General features: G+C 39.5%; 1 protein-coding gene across 17 annotated transcripts in view; it reads left to right on the top strand.

Annotated features, from left to right (window-relative positions):
* The window catches only part of LOC124872371 (formin-binding protein 1), a 78,024-nt gene that overhangs the window by 37,815 nt on the left and 18,420 nt on the right, over positions 1–21,789 (top strand). For 8 of the 17 annotated variants that reach the window (XM_047372281.1, XM_047372275.1, XM_047372276.1 and 5 more), the window contains exons 5-10: positions 3,560–3,622; positions 6,280–6,384; positions 11,017–11,145; positions 11,404–11,550; positions 16,693–16,884; positions 19,016–19,204. In XM_047372281.1, coding sequence (XP_047228237.1) covers positions 3,560–3,622; positions 6,280–6,384; positions 11,017–11,145; positions 11,404–11,550; positions 16,693–16,884; positions 19,016–19,204 — 825 coding nt within the window. The remainder of the gene's footprint in view (positions 1–3,559; positions 3,623–6,279; positions 6,385–11,016; positions 11,146–11,403; positions 11,551–16,692; positions 16,885–19,015; positions 19,205–21,789) is intronic. The other 9 variants (XM_047372288.1, XM_047372289.1, XM_047372290.1 and 6 more) reach the window with 2 other exon arrangements.

Genomic DNA, 21,789 nt, shown 5'->3' on the forward strand with positions numbered 1-21,789 from the left:
AAAATCAAAACTTGCAACTAACAACCAACGTTTTTGTGTGCACTTATGGCACCCCTCAGGTTTTGCTTCCCTGGGTGGTGAGCCAAATCACCCACATCAGAAAAAAACACCTGATTAGATTTATGTGATTTTATTTCCACAACATGGTTATTTCATGAGAAACTTAAATGAACAATGTTATTCAGAGGTGGGGCATGAATTAAATCTTTCTGTGAAAAGTGTTTGACAGAAAAGTAGAATATGACTCTCTAGGTAACTGAGAGCGGATGGGGCGGGTTAGTGATCCCCGTCTGGTGTTCCTGACAGCAGTCATATGCTGTTTCAGACCACGATGAGTGGCAGACTCCATGAGAGCTGGATGTACCACATAGGACAAATTTATTTCTGGAGTCTATGAATGTAGGGAGCCAACATCTCAGAACATCTGGATGATAAGTGAGTTTTTCTTTCACCAAAACACCTGCAGCCCAGATGGTTGATGGCCTATTTTATTGGTTTGAAAGTAGGCTTGATCATGTATGGTTTGGTCTGTTCATCATGTGGTGAACACGTTTAAATCAGATGCCGCACTTTTGTCTTCGTAGTTTATGCATGGATTTTTCGTTCAGCAAAATGTGATGGTGGAACACTATAAATAAAAGTTATTATGAAGACAGAAATGTAAATGAAAGGATGCTCTACATTAACACAGACGTCATTGATTCTTCTCGTTATGTAATCCTCGCTTCATAAGACATATATTCACAGCACTGGGAGGACCTCCCTTATCAAACAGGTTGCTGAAGGTGAGGGTCAGTAGGTGCAGAAAACAAAATGCTGGATTCTACACTGGATTATCAGGACTTCAACAATGCCTAAAAGTCTCGTTTCTGGTAGACCTTAAATACTTCCTCTGAAACTCGGGAGCACTTCCCATTTTCATTCAGCTTCCCTAACATTTTTGGGAAATGAGAAGTACGAGTATTAGAGGTAAACCATTTCTCACAAACTTTTCTCATGTCCAGTGTTTATCAGGTGAGACAACCCTTTAGGTCCCTCCACCTCACTGTTACTTTCATGTCTCTTACGTGTATCTGTCGGTACACAGACAGAACATAGCAATGACTTCCTTCTGAAGCCCAACCACAAGCCCAGAGTGTGTTTATAATGGCATCGATATTCAGCTCAGCTACTGAGCATAGCAACCGCAACATGTGTAACCAAGGGACACATCATTGACAGTCTAATGCCTGTGTAGGCCTTTGATACTTAAAACAAGAAGGGAATATTTCTATGCTTAGGCTTAAGTTTTTTTTTCTGGTTGTCTATGTTTATACTTTTGTTCTGCTGTAGATAGTTGTAGTTTGCCTTTGGGACAAGAGGGATGAGAAAACCCAAGCAAGGCTTTGTAACGAAACAGACAGCGTATGTTATGTGGGAGTTTAGGCCAGCAGCTGGCACCGTTTGGCTTCGTACGAGAGGCCACACTTGGCATTGCCAAGATCCACGATGAATCCAATACTATTACTATACCTGGTTTCTTCACTATTGATTTCCTTTATTTTTTGTTTATGACAACCTTCTGATGTCTCAAATAGCCATTTTTCTTAAACTGTTCCTTTCATTTGCTTCCCCTGATGACCCTGAAGTTGGTGTCTGGTACGATTCAACACTAAATTAAAGGGCTGTTTCTGTTTTGACTTTTTTTAAGAAGAACATAATGCATTTGATGAGCTCTATGTCAAAATCCTAAATACTCCAGTTGGTCTGATCCTAACTGAATGCATTGATTACAGATTATATAAAACACAATTTGAGATTTATTTAACTGTTATTCTGTTTGTAAAAACACTTAAATAAAAATGTTTTCAATGCTCATTTGGCACTAGGACCATCTTAGACTGACTACCCCTGATGTGAGTCTCCACCATATCCCAAAGGAGCTAGATTGGATTAATGACTGATAATTCAGTGAACTCGTTGCCATGTTCAAGCAACCAGTTTGAAATTATTTGAGCTTTGTCACATGGTAGATGTAGCCATCAAAAGATTCATGCTTTTATGATGTTTACAGCATGTCTGGTACCAACAACCATCCCATGTTTAATATTGCTTAAATCCCCCTTCTTCACCATTTTTAAGTCCACTTTGAACTTCAGCAAGTTGTCTTCATCACCTCTGAATGCCCGTAACCTTCGATCCCTCAGAAGGAACTGCATTAAAAACCAACATCATTCCATAATGGATATTACCACATGGGCTTAGGAACACTTCAGAAAACCATTGTTAGTTAACACAGTTTGTTGTAGGGCTGAAATAATTAATCGGTTTAATCGTGATTAATCAATTATTGAAATAATCGTCAACTAATTTAGTAATTGAATAATCATTAACTGGAGAATACAGACTCTAAAACAACCTACTAAGAGCAATAATTAAGCCAAAACTGTACAAAAAAAAGAATTGGAAATAATTCCTCAAAGCCTCAACAATTAGTGCCTCGGTTCCCAAACGCTTATTGGGTGTTGTTCAAAGGAAACGTGATGTAACACAGTGGTAAACATGAACCTGTTGCAAGCATCAAATTCAAAATGAGTGAATATTAGCAAGAAACCATTACAATGTATATGTTTGAAGATTAAATATCTTGTCTTTGTAGTGTATTCAATTGCATATAGGTTGAACAGGATTTACAAATCATTGTATTCTGTTTTAATTTACGTTCAACGCAATGTCCCAACTTCATTGTTATTGGGCATGTAACTCAAAGTTTGTCAGTAATCTCGCTCACAGGAAAAAGAAAAAAAAAATACTGTATATAAATGTCTGATTCTGATTTAAATAATCTTTTCATGCCAGGCTTCACCTAGACAGGGGATTTTTGAGGGTTAAACAGTCATTGTGTCTTCTTGAATTTTGTCACACTGTGATAAACTTCCACCTGAATTCTGGGGAATTACCACGATTATTAAAATAAATTCAGATGGGCAAACCTCAATTTCTGTTGCTGGTTTCTCTTCCGATGTTTGACATTTTTGCTCTAGAAATGTCTTCTTTCTAAAACACAAAAGTCAACCTCACTGTGATCTAAACAAACAAGATAAAACAAACTGTGGGGATCTTTAGACTTCATCAAGTTGAATCAGTGGAGAAATGATGTGTAAAAAATGTCTAATGTTAATCTTAATTGAAGCCTATATATTGTATGTTTTGTACAAACATACGATGTTGAAGCTTCATGATAACACCAGTTTCTGTTCTCCTTGCTCCCCTGCGGTCATTGTTATTTCAGCTCCTAAATGTTTAAGTCCTCTTGTTTAGAAGAACAATAATTGATTTTATCTACAAGTGCTTCAGTATGCTTCAGTATGACCTAAAAGTGTTGTACCGATTCTGTGGAGGAATGTTGAATTTACCAGGAATAATATTCACAGCATTTAGCAGTATTGTTGAAAAAAGCCCTTTTACAGCTTCCCATTTGTAATCTTTAGTATGTCAAGGTCAGGCTCGCCTGCGTTTAAATCCATTGAGTATCTGATTAGAATGATGACATTAATCATTTCCTTGGTTCCTCCCACAGCATTTCCAGGATGGACGCAAAGCACAGCAGTACATTGAAAGCTCGTGGAAGCAGCTGGAATCGGTAAGAGGCTCCTTTTTACGGGTTAACATACATTTCAGGGGTTTTAATGAAATATCTTTGACAAAATTAATAGAGAAACAAAATCTAAAATTTCAATAAGAAATGTAAAGCCCTCTTCAAAACATCTGGTTCATGTAACCCACTTTAAATCTTCAAGATATATCTCTTGATATCTTGATATAGAGCTCACATTTCAAGGTCAAGGCAGATAATTTCATTGATCTATTTTCAATAGCCCCGCAGTAGGTAAAATGGTGCTAAGTCCAATCAAAACAGATATCCCTTAATGTGATGCAACATCTACTCGCATCCAATAGGGAGCAGTGGGCAGCTTGGCAGGGCCAAGGAAACATTTTGGGGCTAAGGATCTTGCTCAGGGACCCACAGTGGGATTTGAACCGGGTACTTCTCAGAACGCAAGCCCACTGCTCTAACCCCTAGACAACGTCTAATAAAACCTATACCCTGTATAAGTCTAAAAAAATCTACTTTACCAAGCATTAAAGTATCAGACAAGAGTTTATTGATGTTGCCTGGTCTAATATTGTTAATGCTTTCCACCTAATGAAAGATTTTCCAGATGTTCCTGATGCTTCACCATCTGTTTTTCTTCACAGCAAAATATATTTTGTTCCATCCCGAATGTCTTTTCTTCTGTTGACGATGTTTTCATACGGAGCCATATCCTGAAGCGCTAGGCTAAAGTTGGCATGTTTATTTTTTGTTTTGATATGACTCAGACAATTTGTTGATTAGCGCTTTAGTGGCAGCTCTCCATAGACAACTGGGGATACTGAGCACAAAGCACATGACACCGGGAGCTGCACCAAGCAATACAGTCTCTCTTTTATTGTAAGCATCGTTAGAAAGGTGAAAAGAGACTAAATCTTTGCACTGTATCAGCCAGATGGCCTGTTAGGGGTGCAGCTGATATAAAGTCACACACAGAACACCAACAACAGGTTATAGGGAGTAGGGATGGGTACCAAATGCGATACTTTTGTAGGTACCGACCGAATTCAGTCGGTACTACCGAGTACCTATTAATGTAAAATTAAACGGTACAATGTTTCGGTACCTAAACGCGTCATTGTTACACTAAGGCAGTGGAAAAATGGATGATTATCCATGCTGGACATGAACACAGCATTGCACGCGCAAGAGAGTGATGACATCGGTAGCCACTGGTACAGTCAACAAAGCAAGTATGTCTGATATAAAGCACTGAAGAGGATGTCTGCGTCGCATTTTTATGCTCGCTGTAATATTTGTGACGTGGAGTGCAAGGCCAGTGGTGGGAATACTTGTAATCTGAGGAAGCACATGATTAAGCACAAGATTTTTCTGAAGGCTGAAGAGTGCACAATTTTCGTCAGCCTCAGATCTACGGCTACAACTCCTGCATTTGGCTCCGTTAGCATGACTGCATCCGTTAGCGACTCGTTGTTTACAGCCAGCAACATGGAAGAAGAAATGTTTGAAACAATTGCGATGTTACAATACAAAAGCTGGATGTTGTTTTGATATATTCTATATTATAAGTTTATATATTGAGAAATAAATGTTAAATTGAAAATGTTTTTAGATTTTGTTATTAAAGGAATTAACATTTATTACTACACAATACACACACAAAAGTACTGAAAACGGGTACCGTCGAGTACCGATACTGATTCCTAGTTATCGGTACTGTATCGGTTCAAATGTGAAAGGTACACATCTCTAATAGGGAGTTGAGTTTTTTCAATGACTCCAAAAAAATTATTTGAAGACACATTTTATGCTACTTGGGATCAGATCAGGACATCCCTAATCAAAACCAGATGACACAACACACATGCTGCTTCACACACTAGACCTGTGTGATACAAGTCACCATGAAGAAGTGACGGAACATATTGTCAACATTAACGTCTCGTATCTCTCCTATCGTACAGAGTTTACAGTGAACTCTTGTTCCAATTTTACTTAAAAAAATTATTTATGTGCTATTTATTTTATGAAAACCGAGATGATCTATTTACCAAGCAAATGAAATGCAACATATGAGGTAACAAAAGGACAAATCCCTATATTATAGTGGCAGTCCACATTGTACCAGCCAATTGTCTATGTAGGATTCACCTTTGCCAGATTAGAAGTTCTCTATATCACATTAATATGTATAAATGCTAAAAGAAACAATAAGAGAGAGACCAGGGTTGTTGTATTTGTTTTAGTCTAAGTTAAGGACTTACAGGAGAAAAATCCCAGAACACCACTCCTTATCTGTGCCTGGCCCCTTTGACGAGGGAGCGGAACAGTGAGAGAAATGCATAACTGCCTTGCCCTCCTCAAACTTGTCTCTGCACTCAATGATACTATTGTGTGCAAGGCGGAGAGGCATAGTTCAGAGTGCACACTGGCCCTACAAACAGTGATTGTTTGGTCAGAGGGTTGGATGAATGCTTGTTTTTTCTCTCCACAAATGACCAGCATGAATATTTGTTTATTCTGCAGTCTGCAGACGGTATGGTTTTGCGGCACACAATGCTGTACATAACACATACATGACGTGCACATATAAGCCATGACGTCCATTTTATGTCCATTTAAAGGTCATCTTATATCTAGTGTTTCTGGTAACCGGGATTCTACTGCGTTTCTTCTAATTTCAGAGTAAAAGAAGGTTTGAGAGGGACTGCAAAGAGGCAGACAGAGCACAGCAATACTTTGAGAGGATGGACGCTGACATTAACGTGACTAAGGCTGACGTGGAAAAGGTATGTGTCATGCTGGCCTCTCCCTTCTTCCCACTTTCCACTTATTTCCTTCTTTGACCCCTTTTTTTGTCCAATTCTAACCACCAGCCCTAATTTGTCATCTCCACTGAGCCTGAAAAAAATTGAGTATCTGTGTGTCTGATGCCAGGGATGCTGCGTCAAAGCTGGCATTGTCTTAGCAGCACAGAGATGTGCACAACTCAATGCTCATTATCATTGCAGAGAAGCCGCCAAACACTCTGCAGAGCTGTATGAGAATTAGTCACAAAAAGAACTGTGTTAAAGCCGGGCTTGTGTGTGCTGAGGTAAATTGTTGATTATTCATGGTGGTGCAGTTGCTTTTTCATTGCAAAGAAACAACGTGCAGCTTGATGTTTCAGACATTTTATGAAACACCATCCAGCGATTATCCAATTCTCACAGACCGTCCTCCCCTCAGCCCCCATGGGCTTGTAGCTGATGTCATTTCCTGTTGTCATGACCAATTAAAAGAGCCCTAAAGAATCTCTGCCCATAACCCACTCAGCTCCCACGCCCGCAAGGCATCATGGGTCAGCAGCGCGTGCTCCTGTTGCTTTCATCAGCTGCTGAGGCAGAGCTCAGGCTCCAAGTTGACACGGTTCAGATGTGATTATTATGCAAATTTAGTCTGGAAGAAAGAGGCTTTCTGCACTCTGGACATACAGCCAAACATCTACCAACAGATTTAGGGGAACTCTGAACTCCTCTGGAGAGATGCTGCACGACGGATCAAGAAGCTAGTCTTAAAAGAAAAGCTGCACAGTCCCTGACAGCTTTGGACCAGTTTAACTGAAACAAGAATGATGCAAACATATAACAAGAATGCAGTTAAAACAAACGAAAGATTGTAACATGGTTTCAAGAGAACAGGTCAACAAGAGAATCATTACTATCCAGCTAAACATGCACAAATTGCAGCTTTTGCTAAATTTTCTAAAAATATTTGTAACTCTTGAACTATTTCCACATTTTGTCACGTTATGCCCCCAACCTTTAATGTATTTTATTAAGATCTGATGTTATTGACCGACAAAAGCAGTACATAATTGTGAACCTGTAAGGAGTTAATGAATCATTTTCAATTTTGTCTCTCTGAATACAAAATTTCAAATGGTAACCTGCATTCGTTTTCAATCTCTTTACCACTAAATAAAATCCAGTGCAACCAATTGCCTTCAGGAGTCACCTAATAGGTAAATAGCATCAAATGGTGGGTGGTTTATTCTCAGTATACATGCAGCTGTTCTGTGACGTCCTCTCAGGTTTGTTAGAGAACATTAGAAAACAAACAGCTTAATGAAGACCAATGAACACAGCAGACAAGTCAGGGATGTGCAGAAGTTTAAAATGGGTTTGGTTATAAAACAATATTTCATGGTTTGAACATCTGGCAGAGCACTTTTCTATCCATCATCTGAAAATGGAAAGAGTATGGAGCAACTGTAAAGCTACCAAGACATGACAATCATTTTAAGATGACAGGCTGGGTAAGGAGAGCATTAATGAAGGAAGCAGCCAAGAGCCCCAGGGTAACTCTGGAGGGGCTGCAGAGATCTGCAGCTCAAGTGGGAATGTCTGTGAATAGCACAACTGTTAGTCAAACTAAAACCAAATCAGAGTTGATGGAAGAGTGCCAAGAAGAGTACAGGTGTCCTTTTAAAGAAAGCATAAGCAGTCCAGTTACAAGGTGCCCTGACCAGATGAGACCAGAATTGAATTTACTGGCCTACATGCAAAACACTTGTTTTTGATAGAAAACTAATGAGGTAAATCGACCTGAACACACCATGCGCATGGTGAAACATGGTGTTGGCATATCCGTGCTGTGCGACTGCAGGGTGTTGGGTTAAAAACAGAACAGGGCAACAGTGGATGATAACTTACAGTCAGCACTATAGTAGAGGGTTTAGATCAAAGCATATTCATGTGTTAGACTGGCCTAGTTTAAGTGCAGACCTAAATCCAAACTAGAATCAGTGGCAACACTTAGAAATGGATGTTCACAGATGTTCTCGAACCAACCTGAGCTTGAGCTGTTTTGTAAAGAGGAACACAACTCAAAAAACGTACAGCTTCAATAGCAGTACAAGGTGGTTCTACAAAGTATTGACTTAGTGGGGCTGAATACAAATGCACGACACTTTTGTGAAAAATTAGATTGTAAACCATGTGTCCGGTTCACTCCACTTTGCGATTGTTCGCTACTTTGTGATGACCTAACACATATCTAATTAAAATACATTGAAGTTTGTGTTTGCAAGATGATACAATGTGAAAAGATTCAAGGGGCATGAATATTTTTGTGAGGCACTGCAAATACATTTTAAAACTATTATGGAAATCATAAGCTTTCCTACAAAATCTTTTGTTAGTAGAAATAAACATGTTGCTTGAGTTTTAAACAAATTTTAAAGCTCCCATAGAAATTGACAGGTGTTAGTAGTGTTAGGAAACGGATGGAGGGTTTGAGGTTCCAGTAGTTGCTTTTTTTCTAAAATGTTTTGTGTTCCTTTTAGTGCAAAATAGCTTTTGTTTGTTGAGTTGAGGATTTTGAATTTTTGTTCAGAGCTGGAGAAATAACTTCTTGCATCTTTCTTCCAACATCTGAGAAGCAAATGTCTCAATTTGAGGTTTGGTTTTGCAGCCCAGACAGTTTGTAAGGCTGTTGCCGATCTGTTAGAAACCCTCGGCCCTCACAAACAAACACACACACACACACACACACACACACACACACACACACACACACACACACACACACACACACTCACACACACACACTGTCCTAATACCCCAAATCTTGACTACTAAATAAGCATATTAGACTCCTTATTACTTCTGATGAGTAAGAACCACCAAAAGCCCAAATATGTGGTTCACAAAGCCTGTATTTCATGTAGGTGGTGTATATGATTGTGTGCAAACTCCCCATTTAAAGTGAAGGGACACTTTGTGGTTCAGGAAGTGCATCTATGGCAACATCTTGTTTAGCTGGAAACAGCTAACAACCCTTCTGTTTGTGTTTGTGTATTTATTCTATGCCACGCCTTGAAGCGAGGGTTCAACAAGGTAGGTCAAGTGTGCAGGGAACCTTTGTATGTGGGGGGCACACACTGTCTCAAAATGTGGCCTTCACAGCCTAAACCAGGTCTGTCCTGTCCTGTCTCACTGTGATCCGTGCAAACCTTTTATATGTGCAGAACAATCAAGTAATAAACAATAAAGTCATGGCAAATCAGTATGTAGTGTAAGGTGGTACTCTTTTGGATGGATGGATGGATGGATGGATGGATGGATGGATGGATAGATGGATGAACTCTTCAACCATTTCTTGCACACAGGCAAATGAAAGCAAAGCTAGTCATTTCTGGAACATGACAACAGGATGTGATGTGGCTGCAGCACAGCAGCCAGTTTCAGAGTTATGCTACCTGCGTTGCTACTATGATTATAACATGGGCCCACGTTGCTAAGGACAATCTGCACAGTTTGCATGCACCTACACCAGCATGGCACATGTGCATATGCTGTAAGCAACACTACTCTGTTGATTTTACTTAACTACGATTATAGTTTTACCCCCAAGTGTTATATGATCCCTTCCTTTTTTAAAACTTTTATTTTCTCCTAACAGGCACACACACACAATTTAAACATGCACTACAATCCAACTTGGTAGTAGGGTACTCCAAGAAATTAAATTCTGATCCCCCTGAAATGGACCGAACCAACTGTAAACCTGCTGTTACTTTAACCTCCTGCTGTCTGTCACACGTACCGAAAAATGACCCTTGTTACCAATGTGCCACAATCAGCCGACCCTCCTGTCTATTTTTCCCATAAATAACTGGAAAAGACTTGTCTCTTATATTCATATGTAGGCGAAACACGTCATGGCTGCCTTTCCTCAGCTGCCTTACAGATATTGGTTATTTGCTTGCCTTTTGTTTCTTTCATTTTTATATACATATGCATGTATCCAGTAGACCAAATGCTGGTCACAAACACAGGCTCATCAAGGTGAGTCTTTCCTGTGGACAACCCATTGATTACCAGTTACTATTTATGTGTGGATGGGCTCCGGAGCTGATGGAAAGAGGAAACAGATATGAGTACTTAGCAGCATGTGCGCACTCACACACATACACACACATGGTCTAGCTGAGATTATCTCATCTCCATCTGCTTGCTGTTGGTCAGTAATAGCCTGCTCCTGCTGAGTTTCTGACTATGTGCCTGCTTCTCTTACTCTAAACTAGCCTAAAATAATCAACATTACTGACGGTGGACATGGCCAGATAGGGCAGGCAGACAAATCCAAATCCTCCTATTCTGTCCACGGTGCCACCTATGTTTTTATTTATATATTTGTTCTGGCCTACATATGATCAAGGCCGTGGCGACTTCCTGACATGGATTTGCACATGCCTCTGTGGGTCCATGAGCTTCTTGTTTATGTGTTTGTCAGTGCCCAGGCTTATGAATAGAAATGTTTTATTTTAATCTGTCTGTGTTTAACCCATATGTCCATGTCAATCAGGGGGCACTGAGGTTTAGTGAAGAGACGTGCCCGTGATGTTCATGTCTCTGTGTAACGTTTTCTACCTTCAGGCACGACAGCAAGCTCAGATGAGGCACCAGATGGCTTCTGATAGTAAGAGCGAGTACTCCTCCTACCTGCAGAAGTTCAACCAGGAGCAGAACGACCATTACTACACAATTATTCCCAACATTTTTCAGGTAAATACGACAAGAGGGCTGCATTCATGTGCAATCACCTTGTATATTTAAAGCTGCTGGCCCCCAGTCATTTCAAGGTTAGCTACTAGAACCACATGCATCATTCTTTTATCACCAGGTTGCATGAGCCACTTTTAAAGTAAAATTAAACCTATACATGATTTTCATAACCTAAACCCCACTTCTCTAGACTGACCCCCGCATCAAGTGATGCCTAGATATGCATTTATGTATGATTACATCTGAGTTGTAATGCAGAAACTTCAAGACATGGAAGAGAAAAGGATCGAGAGAATAGGAGTGTGCATGAAGACGTTTGCAGAGGTGGACCGCCAAGTGCTACCTATAGTGGGGAAGTGTTTAGATGGCATGACTACAGCTGCTGAGTTGATCGAAGCCAAGACTGTGAGTATACAGTGTTATCTGTCGGTGCACACAAACACAACCATGTGGGACACATTACTCACTCGACCAGGCTGTCAGTTACAACCCAAACACTGTCTATTAGGGCATCACCAAACCAAAAGTGTGCAAGTGAAATGGGGCTCTGGGGGGTGTTCTTTAAGTAAAATAAAAGATTCACCTGTGCTTTCGGACTTATTGTTGTTTAGAAAACACAAACCCATATTCAGTTTGTGTGCTGGTCTCTTTTCCATTCATCCAAGGATTTGTTTTATCACATTTACATGTTAAGGTACGAAATTCGGACTTAAGTCTAAAACTTAATTTAAAAAAAAACTAAATTTAACATACAAAGCTAAATCTAACAATAAATAGAAATCAGTAAAAATATATGCAGTGAAGAGCAACAAAAAGAGAGATATTCACAGTTAAATAGTGATGCTGAAATGAACTTTACAAAGTACTAAATACACATGTAAGGCATGAGGTAGTCCATAATATGGCACTTATAAGTGAGTGAAATATTGCACCTTGATGGGTGAAGTGTTCAGCGCAGGTCAGTGTGTAGTGAGAGAGTCTACAGAGTGTGGCTCGAGTTCAGCAGCTTCAAGAAGGAAGCTGTTTCTGTGTGATGATGGTATTGATGATATTGTATTCATAGTAAGGAAACAAACAATTTAAATTCAGTGGTCTCAGCCAAAGGGTCACTTTAGATTCTACACACAGAGGTCACTGAACTTGTTATTAAGAGATATCCACAGACATACCAGATTCATGGGAACCATTCTTTATGTTTTTAGGGGAAGCCTTCCCCGAACTGAAAAAGTACTTGGTGCTGTCACAAGGATGGTCTCGGTTTTGGCTTTGAGACTTGACATTTTTAACAAAGCACCTCACTTCTGTGGAGGAGGGCTTGAGGTCTATGAATCCTTTACTGAATTTTTGATCGGCTTTTAAAATATTCCTAGTTTATGGCACAGATCTACTCCAAATTTGTAGATCATTTTTGAATCCAAATCACCCACTGATGTGGCGGTCAGTGTTGTAGGCCAAGTATTTAAATATAAATGATTTTAGAGAAAATTAAAATGGATGTGCTCATACAGCAGCTTTATATTTTCAGGAAAAAAGTCTCCCTTTTTGGAGTGTTTTGAAGTTAGGTTCTGTGAACAGGGTTACCTGTAGTCAGTATCTTACCTGCAGTAGATAGCGTTTTTAAAGGGATAGTTTACATTTTTTTAATAGTAAGATTTGTGAGCTTAGTAACAGTACCTGTAGTATATAGATGTCATATTACGTTAAGCTTAAAAAATGTTAGGATATCTTCAGAGGGGTGGGAAAAATAAAAGTTATTCTGATGCTAAATGTTATTTTCCTATACCTACCACACATTGATAAATAAAAACCTTATACACAATGTTAATTTCTCGAGAACCAGACGAGATTTTTGCAATATCTTAGGGAAATTATTTTTGCTTTCTCTAATAAAGAAAAGCTTTTACAATGAGTCTGTTATTACTTCTCATCCGACCTTTCAACCTGATCTCAATCTGAGATCATCTTAATGCCAAAATGCTCTAAAAAGTCACTTTTTATGGGATTTTAAAATATATCTAAATGTTCAAAACTCTCAAACTGTGATTTAAATCATCTCTGTTCAGCATAAAATTATCCTGTTCAGGTTTGACCAATTTAAATGTTTGGGATTTTTAACCACAGATGATCAGATGCAGTTCAGTCTCATAATAACGTAGAAGACAGCCCTTCAGTTTAGCAACCATAAGAAGCTGTGGAGGAGATTTTATTATTTAACTGGAGTGGCTAAGAGTTAGCTAGAGTCTGTGCTCCCACTGCTCTTACAATTCATTTGTATCTCACCTACTGCTATATCTATTTCATACTAAATGGTGCCACACAAAAAAATAAATATTTAAAAGCAGTGGGGGCTATTTCAATGCCAATCTCTGACCTAACCGGTTGTGTTAACCCTGTCGATACAACAGGACAACTAAAGAACTTCTTCCTCCTGTTCCTCTGTATTCCATTAGGAAAAGGTCTGAGAGTCAAGGCCCACCGTCGTTATCTGGTGACCACATCTTGTTGGAAAGTGTCTCAACTCTACATCTCTTATAACTCTTTGAAGCTCGTGCACATTTGTTGGCTGAAGTTCTGTCACTGCTTATTATTCGTTTTAACTTGGATGCAGAGATGGAATGTTCAAAAGAAACAGAACAATGTGATAAATTAAGATGTCATATGCTAGTTGCCTGGTGTATGATGACAAAAAAAGGGCAGTCCCCAGAGATCCCATCATGTGTGTGTGTGTGTGTGTGTGGCGAGCGGCGTGCGTGGCCCAGCTCCAGGGAGCTGACTCCAGCCTGGAACTGTTCTGCTGAAGTAAACAACGGCCAGGGATGACGTATCACACGTTTATTCCTCTGTCTGTCTCTCCTCCACTCTGCTTTCTTTCTTCTGTCATACTGTATATGGAGATAGTAAATTTTTAAACCCTGATCCGGTTGAACTCCAGGCAGACTGTCTAATCAGTTCAGATAGTTCATTGTACACTGCAAATGATTCATGAACTTCTTCCTGTGTTTGTGGTCGCAATGATGGGGATTTTTGGGCATTTGTCTTCTTTTTTTCATCCACAAACTGAATTTTCATCTGTTTTATTTAGAAAATAAAAAAAATACAGTTTAAACCAGATATTCACCTACAGGGTTTTTCTCGCTTTCTGACATTAAACCTGACTACGCTCTTTCTTTTTAATGTAATTTAGTATTACCTAAATTAGCTTTATTTGCTTAGTACCAAAATAATGAGAGAACAAATGTTTAAGATCTTGTTTTTCCTTTCTTGAAATTCGGAAGTTTTACTTTCCAATGGTTACTATGCATTTCAACATTTTGGGAAAGCCAAGATGGTGATGCCATCGCTTGCAAGCTTTTGACAGGTTAAATCACAACATTTAAGTTTAATGGAAGCACACCTGTAGATGTACTTTAAGGCAACACTTCAAACACACTGCTGTCTTAATTGACGCAGTGGGAAAAAGAAACCCAACAAGATATCAGGTAGACAACTGTGGTTCTCCACAAGTCTGTTTCTTTGTTGGGTATAATTTCCAGATCTCTGAAGGTGCCACGTTAATCTGTTCTATCCCAGAAATAAGCAGGTTTTGGAAACATTGTGAACATGCTCACCAATACTGGTAAGAGACTGACATTATACACTGAGAAATAAGTCTTGTACTTACATGGGCCAAAAGGACACTCAGCAAAGAAGAAGCCATTACCCAAAAGCAACATGAAAAGCCAAATTTCTATGGGACAATAACTTTCATTTTTGGAGACCTGTTCTGTGGTCTAATCAAACTAAAACTGAAGTGTTCAACCATAGTAAGAATCTTTTTATCTTTGAAGGAGGGGGAGGCTTACAAGCCTGAGAACGCCATCGCAGCTATAAAGTACGGGGGTGATAGCATCATGTTGCTGGGGTGATTTGCTGCAGGTGTCACGGTGTGGTTTTGGGGTGGACCAGAGTGCAGACAAGAGTTCGGTAGCCGCATTGTGAATAGGTCTTCGATTTATTTTCACAGGTTATAAGGTGAAGCAAAACGTAGCAGACACACTGCAGGTACAGGCATGTGGATTGTCAAACACTTACTTGAATTCACTGCAGGAACGTAGCAAAACACTGAACATAACCAGGGGTTGTGATGGGGAAGAACCAGCAAAGAACACATGAACCAGACTAACTAATATACAAAGGGAATACAAAGGGCAGGTAATCAAAGGAACAGGGAACAGGTGTGACAAGAGGCAGGAAGGCAGAGGGAGCAGGTGAACCTAATAAAACTAAAGCATGAGGAAAGGGACTAAATGACAAGACAGTGAGCAGACCTAAATAAAACTATAGACCAAGAAAAATTAAAGCATAAGAATCAAGAATAAACATAAACTGAAGGAAACTGAGAAACTGGAGGGAACACAAAAACCTAAGAACTTAGCAAAACAAACCATAAGAAACCCTGACTACAAAAGTAAACAAACCTAAAGCAACACTGATAGAACAAACTGAGAATGAAGCAGAGGAAATGAGGACTAGAATAAAAGTAAACAATAACTAAAGCTAACCTATAAAGGAGGGACTGGAGAACAAAGATGAACTAGAGGAACAGGAGAATAAAGGGAACTAAACCAAGTAATAAATAACTAAAAGAGGAAAATCATTGACGAGAGGAGTAACAGAAAAGAAACTTAGAAATAAGAGAGCGCAAGGGAACCAGAGAACTATAAATAATAATAATACCATTCTAAGAAAATGAACAGGAAAGCAACGCCAAGGAAACTAGGAGCAACAGGAGAACACACTGGGGCAGAAGAAAACCAAAACTGTCAGAAAACCACAAACAACATGAATACAAAATACAAACAAGAAACATCTAGCTAAAAGTAAACAAAACCAAAAACAAAGTCCGAAATGTCACATCCTGACAGCAGGAGGGACTGGTACACTTCACAGATAGATGGCTTCATGAGGAAAGAACATTCTATGGACATATTGAAGCAACATTTGCAGACATCAGCCTGGAAGTTGAAACACATACAAGTCTTCTAAACGGACAATCCTAAAAATAGTGCCAAATTAGCTATGAAGTGGCCTAAAGACAACAAAGTAAATGTTTTGAAGGGACCATCAAATAAACCTTGATCTTAATCCCATAGAATATTAGGGTTTTACTGAAAATGTCTGCCTACAAAACGTCAGGAGGAATGGACCAAAGTTCACACAAAGAAGTTTACCCAAAACATTCGACCCGAATCATACAGTTTAAGATGCAATTCTCCCAAATAGTCGGGAAATGTATGTAAACCTCTTAATTCCAGGAATGTAAGACAAATATCCGAAATAGGCTCTATTTAAAGTTTAGTCCCATTTAACGCCAGAAAGTGAGAAAGAACGCTATACGTGTTTTTTTCATACGGAGTATGTTAATATTTGGTTTAGGATGTAGTTACCGTGATGATGAATATAATCACGTAAAATCTTGACAATCGGACATTCTTGTTTATGTACCCTTATCACACTGTATAACAGAAGAAACTTCCACTGACTAGTGTGGCCGATTTCTCCCACCAGGACTCCAAGCAGGTGGTGGAGGCGTACAAGTCTGGCTTTGAGCCCCCAGGCGATGTGGAGTTCGAGGACTACGGTCAGGCCATGAAGAGGACGGTGTCTGAGAACAGCCTGTCTAACTCCAAAGACAGCAAAGAGAAGCCTGCTGGAAAGAGCAAGACCAAACTGTGGCCTTTCATTAAGAACAAGAACAAGGTATGAATACCTAATATGAGCTAAGTTCACTCATTGTATTCTTATGGAGGTCATCCTGCTCTTTTGGAAGCATTTTGTGGGATAGAGGACTGGATTGATCTCATAGATTTTTATCATTATCTGAAGAGAAATCATTGTAGTATAACTGAGATTTTCTACATTGATTGAAGTGTATCATTTACTTTTTTTCTTTAGAGCTTTTGATCTTTGTTCACTATTTTAAGCTGGTGAATTTTTTTCTAGTTCTTTGTTACTGTTGCCATTTTGGTTGTTATTATTTGCCACCCGTTTCCTCCTCCCACGCAGTCACCCTCACTGATGTTGGGGCCTCCCTTTTTATAACAAACACTAATGGATTTCTACCTTTGCTGAATGGACAGACTCAACCGGCAGATGATAACCCGCTGTCCGATCCGAAGTAACACTCTCCTTTTACCCTTTTTGTTTCCACTGATTGGTCACCAGTTTCATGTAGCTTTCCTCAGGTTCTGGCTTAGGAACTCTAAAACTGACCTTTGGCTGTCTTATGGGCTGGTAGCACCGTTAATATTAAATTACCAAAGGCAGCAAGTGAGTAATTGTGTGTGTGAGCGTGTGGCGCAAAAGAGTGCACAGGGCATGAGAGCAGTGCTAATATATGATATATAACTTTAGGCGTATATAAGTTTTTTTTTTTTAAAATAGAGATGCACCAGTTTGAAGGTTTGTGGTCAATATCTGGCTTTTGTAAAGTTCTGACCCGCTAATACTGATTTTAGGTGATTTTGATTTGTCTTTAGGAGACTTAATTTTAAGCGTTCAATTTTTTTTTCTAGCCTTAAAGCTGTTCGCAGCCATTAATTATTTATATTAAAAGCAGTGGCGTTTTCACACCATGTGCATGTGTGAGCGGTCAATGGAAATTAGGGTTTTACCAATATTCTAAAAGAAAGAGACAATTACAAAATTGTCTTCAACCTCTTATACTGGCAATTGTGGTTAGCATCAATTACTGTAAACATTGTCCATTCCACAGAGAATGTGAATTGTCAGCTAAATTCCAGTATCTATTTGCTACGGCAAAATAGATTAAAAGCTCAAAAGGAAAAAAGACAGCAGCTTTTCTGTAATATACTCAGTCTTCCTGTTATCTGCTCGTAATCTTGCTCTCTTTAAGTAGCAGCTTGAATGAAAGGTCAACATGCCTCCAATTGAAAATACAGTTTTCAATTAAGCAGCTTGTTACACATTCTGTTCTCCCTCTGACTTCATGTATTCATCTCAGTGATACTTTATATCCCTTGAGTCTTCTTCACTCAGTAACGTCTTCAGCACCTAAGGGGCTAGTGTTTTAGCCCGTTAGGTGAAAGAGTTTCAGACTGGCCAGTCTTCGGTCAGGTCCGTTCAAGCTAGAAATCAGCCTTTTCTGATCACCGGACGATTTTTCTGTGCATGTCTAATTTAAATACCTCAAGCACATCTGCATGCAGGCATAACAGACACAAGCAGAACTGTGGTTTCTTTTAATTTAACGGAAAAAAGCAGTCTGTCTAAGTAACCTGTCTTTGCATGTTCATTATATTGTCTGGAACCTTGTCACTGCTTCATTGTCTCACATCTAAATCAGTTGAGGAGTTCTGAGGTTTTAGGATAGAAACAGTTAATTAGCCCTGTCTGCTGATGACCTGAAATCCAGTGATGGATTTCCTCTGGGATGTGGTGAATTAAACCTCTTGATTGAACAAAAAAGTGGAAAAGGATCTCTAAAATAGAATCCGGGATGCGCTCTGAATCAAACTCTTTGCTGTTTGCTTTGTTGCAGCTGCTTGCTTTAACACATTTTGCACCCTAAACTCACGCTGGTTGTTTTTTTCTATTTATTTTCTTTTATATGTTTAACTGTAATTTTGTTCCCGCAACATAAGCACTCATACACTAGGATTGGCATTCCTTTGGTTGTCTTTTACGTTCTGTTTGGCTTTTCCGTTGTGTGTTTATTTTTTAATATTTGTAGGAGGCTTATTTATTTCATTTTGTGTTCCCTCCTCCTTTTCCTTCTTTGTCTGTTTTTGGTTGGATTCTCGCCCCTTTCTTCTTCTTCCATGTTTTTCTTCCTTCTCCTTTCCGAAACGGCTCCCTCTCACACTTGTAGCTTATGTCCCTGTTAACATCCCCCCACCAGCCCCCACCTGCCCCCCCAGCCACATCCCCGCCCTCACCCTCTGCTGTTCCCAACGACTCCCAGTCTCCCAAGCAGCAAAAGGAGCCCCTCTCCCACCGCCTCAACGACTTCATGACCTCCAAACCCAAAATGCACTGCCTCCGGAGCCTGAGGCGAGGGGTAAGTGTGTGTTCAGCAAGCTTTGTGCAAGTGTTTATGAGTGTATGTCTGCCCCTGTACCTGAGCTCTTCACCTGCAGCGCTGGATGGGCGAAGCAATGCAAAGGCTGAAATCTTTGTCTTTTTTAAAAGTCTTGATGCCTAAAAGCGATCATCATTAGCAGTTGCAAAATATTCAAATCCCTTGAACCCCCCACTCATTTTGTGGTTCTACAATCACAAAACTCAATGTATTTTTTTGTAATAGACCAAGAACAAGTTGTGGATAATTCCGCAGTGAAATTACACTGTTATTCCAAAGCTGTCACAAATTACATTTCTAATACACCTAAATAAAATTCAGTGCAACCAAGCACATTAGTGAAGACACCACTTTCTACACCACTCAGAAAACAATGCAGCCTAAAATCTCTGTCATTCTAACACGTTGCCTTTATTGAAAAATAATATTGAAAAATAAATCCTGTTAAAAGAGCTTACATCGAATAATTAACCCAACAGGCCTCTCAGCTTCTCTCATGCAGTGCTCAGCTTCTCTGCTTCACTTCTGTGCTTCTGTAGTGTATATTTACGACTCCATGTTACTCATCTGACTCACCAGCAGTCTCTTCATCTTGTCCCCATTCACATTTCATATCTACTGTGCCCCCAATGACAGACCCTCTCACCTACCCTCACCCTGGCAGAAATATGCAAAACGCCTGAGCAGTTCCTGGCAGCAGCATGGAGCCTACAGTAGTTCCCCTCATATGCTCCTCTCTCTGCAGCCTATGCTGGCGACAGATTGTTTTAGTTTTGTTTTTGATGCTGTGATATGAAACAAAGGGATTATGAGCTCATGATAAGAGTCAAGTGATGGGAAAAGTACAGGAAAGCGGGGTTTTAAAAAGGCTGTTAGGTGGGTGGTTTTATCAGCACCAGCCCAGTGTCCTGGTTTATGCCATCACCAGTTCCTGTTCTACAGTCTCAGCATGAGTTGTAATGGAGATACTGGGTGACAATCTCTGGGGAACTTCATCGCAAACTTTCCTGTCAGGCGACCACCCCCTCCCATATCAAGTTCTCCCTGACCTCAGGAACAGGCAGTCACTAGCAGTGTTCCTTCCGGGCAAACATTTGTCATGTTTTTGTGGCTTGTGTTCATGATTTAAAAGGCCGGCATGTACCCACTGTAAAAACATACTGTAAGCACGACTCGGTGCAAACATGGCGCCTGAAAAAGAGCAAACATGGTGCGGCAGGCTAACATGTGGGTGATATCGAGGAGGAAATGATGGTGGAGAGTGCAGAGAAGGCGGAAGTGTGAAGTTTTTCTGCCTCTGGACACATCAGGAAGGCACGTTTTCTGAAAGCGGAAGTACTGCAACAGCTCTCGAGAAGAGAGATATAAAAAAGGATCAAAGATAAATCGGAGGCATTGTTTTCAACTGTTACAGACCTTAAAGAGATCGAAGTTTAACCTCACTTTTATATTTCATAGCAGGATGAAGGATTCTGGGGAGGCTAGAGGTTGTAAAGGAAAGAAGTTGTTCAAACTTGCTTGTTTAGTTGCATCTGGGTTTTTTTTTCAGTATGTAGTTTGATGCTGAATTTAGACAACATTTTCACTGTTCAAAGATCTGCTGTTTGGGAAAAAAATCAGCGGCAAAGAAAATGGAAAAAAATATAAACTATTAAACAAACCATTGGAGGACACCAGCAACCTTACAGACTTTAGTGGCAGAGACTGTGCTAACATTTCTGAGCAGCTACCGGTGTGAGTGCACTTCCTGTTTGCTGTCTTAAGCAAGGTTCAACTCAGAATCAGCTACAATGTCTTGCAAAAGTATTCTCACTCCAACCTTTTCAAATGTTCTCACCTTACCACCAAAATCAACAGTTTATTTTATTAAGATACATCAACATAATTTTCCTTAACTAAAAAAACTAAATAAATGGTGAATGCATTTGTGTTCAGCCGCCCTGAGTCATATTTTGTAGAACTGACCTTTGCTGAATTTACAGCTGTGTGTGTTTACCAGCTCTTCACACATAAAGTCAAGGTTTTGCTGAGTTTGCCAAAAAGTAGATTAGTCAGACAAAATGAAGAACATCTATGGTCATCAGTTTTTCAGGTTTTTCTATAGATTCTCAAATGAATTCAGGTCTGGACTTTGACTGGGCCATTCTAACATGATTATGTTTTGATCGAAGCCATTCCATTACAGCTAAGCTGTATATTTAGTAGTGGTTACTGGATATTAGAAAAGCACAAAATTGCAATATTATTGTTAACATTGCAATACCAGTTCTGACCCACATTGTTCTCACTTTTTTCTTTCTTTTCCATCATCATGATGTCCCCAGCATTCTCCTTGAACTTTGGCACCCCAGCCACTAACATCTATGACAGGTTTTTGAATCAAACATGGTAAAAGTCCATCCAACTGGCCAAATATTTGCTGTTAAACAGAAATTGAATGCATAACAACTGAAATATAACAACTTATCAGTTATTATCCAAGTAGTCCTTTGTGATTGTCATATTGAACACAGATATTTCAAAAACGACTGTGGTTCGATATATTGTGCAACCCTGTTATTGTT

Source organism: Girardinichthys multiradiatus, chromosome 8 (genome assembly GCF_021462225.1).
Source record: "Girardinichthys multiradiatus isolate DD_20200921_A chromosome 8, DD_fGirMul_XY1, whole genome shotgun sequence".
NCBI classification, from domain to species: Eukaryota; Metazoa; Chordata; class Actinopteri; order Cyprinodontiformes; family Goodeidae; genus Girardinichthys; species Girardinichthys multiradiatus.